This window comes from Nannochloropsis gaditana (genome assembly GCF_000240725.1).
Source record: "Nannochloropsis gaditana CCMP526 unplaced genomic scaffold scaffold289, whole genome shotgun sequence".
NCBI classification, from domain to species: Eukaryota; class Eustigmatophyceae; order Eustigmatales; family Monodopsidaceae; genus Microchloropsis; species Microchloropsis gaditana.
Genome location: NW_005803664.1, coordinates 32,884 through 35,248, shown reverse-complemented (window position 1 = coordinate 35,248; position 2,365 = coordinate 32,884). Strand labels below are relative to the sequence as shown.

Here is a 2,365-nt window from a genome sequence, read left to right as displayed (position 1 = left end):
CAGGCTGTCCCTCCGTCTTCTGATGAGAATTCCGCCCTCCCGTTCCGCTTGCGCCGGGGGGGGAGAGGCGATGGCCATAAAGCTTGGGTTCGCCCCTGGCGCATGGGGCTTCAATTGCACGTACTGAATATAATCGGAACGCAGAGAGAACAGCACATGCACACCGTGAATGAGTCACATCGAATGCATCCATATTGCGTGCATGCCACGCGCCTTTCCTCATTTCCTTCCCCTTCGTCTCCCGCCCTCCCTCCCGCCCTCCCTCCCGTCCTCCCTCCCGTCCTCCCTCCCCCCCTCCCTCCTTGCGCACCTGTCCCGGAGTGGAGTACGACGCAAGGAGGTCCCCGGCATCGATCGACACGTGATACAGGCCTTCCGCCGCTGGCTTCGTCTCCAAGACTTGCACACGCCCCCAGGTAGGCTCCTCTTTTCCCTTTTCTTCCTTCTTCGACGGAGGCGTTTTGGCCTTCCCCCCCCCTCCCGAGGTCCCTGCGGCCAGATATCTTCTGTGGCCGCACCTGCGGTCGAGGGGACAGCTGCGAATAGGCAATGTGGAAGGAAGTACGTGAAAGGGGGGGGGATGGGTGGCGAGAAAGTTGGATACTGACCATGCGAGAGGAGAGGCTCAGGAAGTATCCTCGTGTTCTGTCCCTCCCTCATCGGCGTCCGATAGACGCAGGCACGTACCTATGAAAGCCATGGAGGGCCCCCGTGGTGGGCAAACTGATGAACGCGGCAGTGTTGGTGGCCGTGAGGGCATGAAGCAGGACGGGTAGGAGGAGGAGGAGGAGGAAAAGGGTGGAGGTAGATGTGGGAGTCATGTGTGTTGCTCAGGGGAGGTTGGACCGCAGTGGGGTACGAAACACGAAAAAGCAGTCCTGCTGTCATTGGGTGGGAAAGGATGCGATAAAAGACGTGTGAGGGTCGCTGTCAGCATGCGCAACGTTGTCTAACCAAAAAATGGGCGGCTTAGTCGCTTCCATACACGGGTGGGGCTGCTTCTAGTAAGCAAGATCCATGACCAGAATGCGAGAAGCTTCCGCTCTCCTGTATCATCTCTTATCAGCGCTTTGGACCTATACACATGCGTTGAAGGCCACTAAGCAGACAGAAACCATGTTATTCTCGTAATTCTGACTTCCAATGATGGGCTTTGCGTTCACTTTAGCCTACTCATTCTCGATCTCGACCTCCTCCTCTCACTTGTTTAGTACGTCAAGCAACGGGGGGCTGGTTTGCGGACTGGTCGCCTCTACATTGATATCCGCCAGCAGGGAGGATCAGCGCATTACATGACTATGCCTTGGTTACCACGCGCGGCATCAGGCGCCTCTCTGCTTCGCTCCAACTCCTCCTCTCGCACAGCATCCCTTTTCGCCTTGCTCGTCCTTGGCCCGCTTGCGACGACCTTGTCGCATGCCTTTTTAATTTTCCACGCACGGCCAGGGCCTTCCTCTATAGCACGCTTGCCTGCTTCCGCCCTTGGCCTTTCTACACCTTTTTGTCTCCCTTCCTCCCTTCGGGCCGTGCCAGAGGGTCTCCTTAACGATGATGGAGAGCCCCAGTACGACGCTCCAGCCCGCGCCAAAATCGAAGAATTGATAAAAAACAACAAAATCGTGCTTTTTATGAAAGGAACCCGATTGTTTCCTTCGTGCGGATTCAGCAACACGGCCATCCGGATCTTGGATCAGTTGAATGTAGGGTCAACAGGGGGAGAGGGGTGGCGCGAATGCACATGGGAAAGCACGACGAAGGATACCAGGGCCGTTTGGGATGCTTTTTTCCAAATCCTTTATCTTGGGGAATGGGAGATATTTGTCTGGACTGATCTTCCATTTCACCCATGCTGTGCTCTTCTTGGCAGGTGGAGTACGAGACCGTCGACGTTTTGGCCGATGAACGCATTCGAGGGGAGATCAAAAGGTGCTTTTTGGTTCTCGAGTTATTGTGCCTCTACTAACGATATTTTTTTATTTTTTTTGCTTTAGCCTCGCATTGCTTGCCTGTCACTCGACACGTGGCGAGTGGGGAAGACCTCTTTTTCCTCTTCCCTCACCCCCATTTGAACATGCTTCCGCAGGTACAGCGCGTGGCCTACCATCCCTCAGCTCTACTTACAAGGAGACTTCATTGGTACGTTGCTGTCACCAGTGGTTCTCAATCTATCGTGTGCGAGCGAAAGAGCAGTTCCTGCCTTCCAGATGCATGGTCACATTTTCTCCTTCTCGTCCTCCAAATTGTAGGCGGATCCGATATCATACTGGAAATGTATCAGACTGGGGAGCTGCAAGAAATGATTGAGATCGCTGCTGCCTCGTAAAAGATATGTTCGTGGCCAAGGACGGTGGAGATATCGGCCTCC

At 54.7% G+C, this 2,365-nt stretch overlaps 1 protein-coding gene across 1 annotated transcript; it reads left to right on the top strand.

The window, feature by feature from the left end:
* Window positions 1-1,209: 1,209 nt before the first annotated feature.
* Window positions 1,210-1,702, top strand: NGA_2088500 (grx5; the record flags this gene model as incomplete). Its single annotated transcript, XM_005855102.1, has 1 exon — window positions 1,210-1,702. A coding segment is annotated over exon 1 (410 nt), but the record flags the coding sequence as incomplete, so codon positions are not given.
* Between the last annotated feature and the right edge of the window lie 663 nt (window positions 1,703-2,365).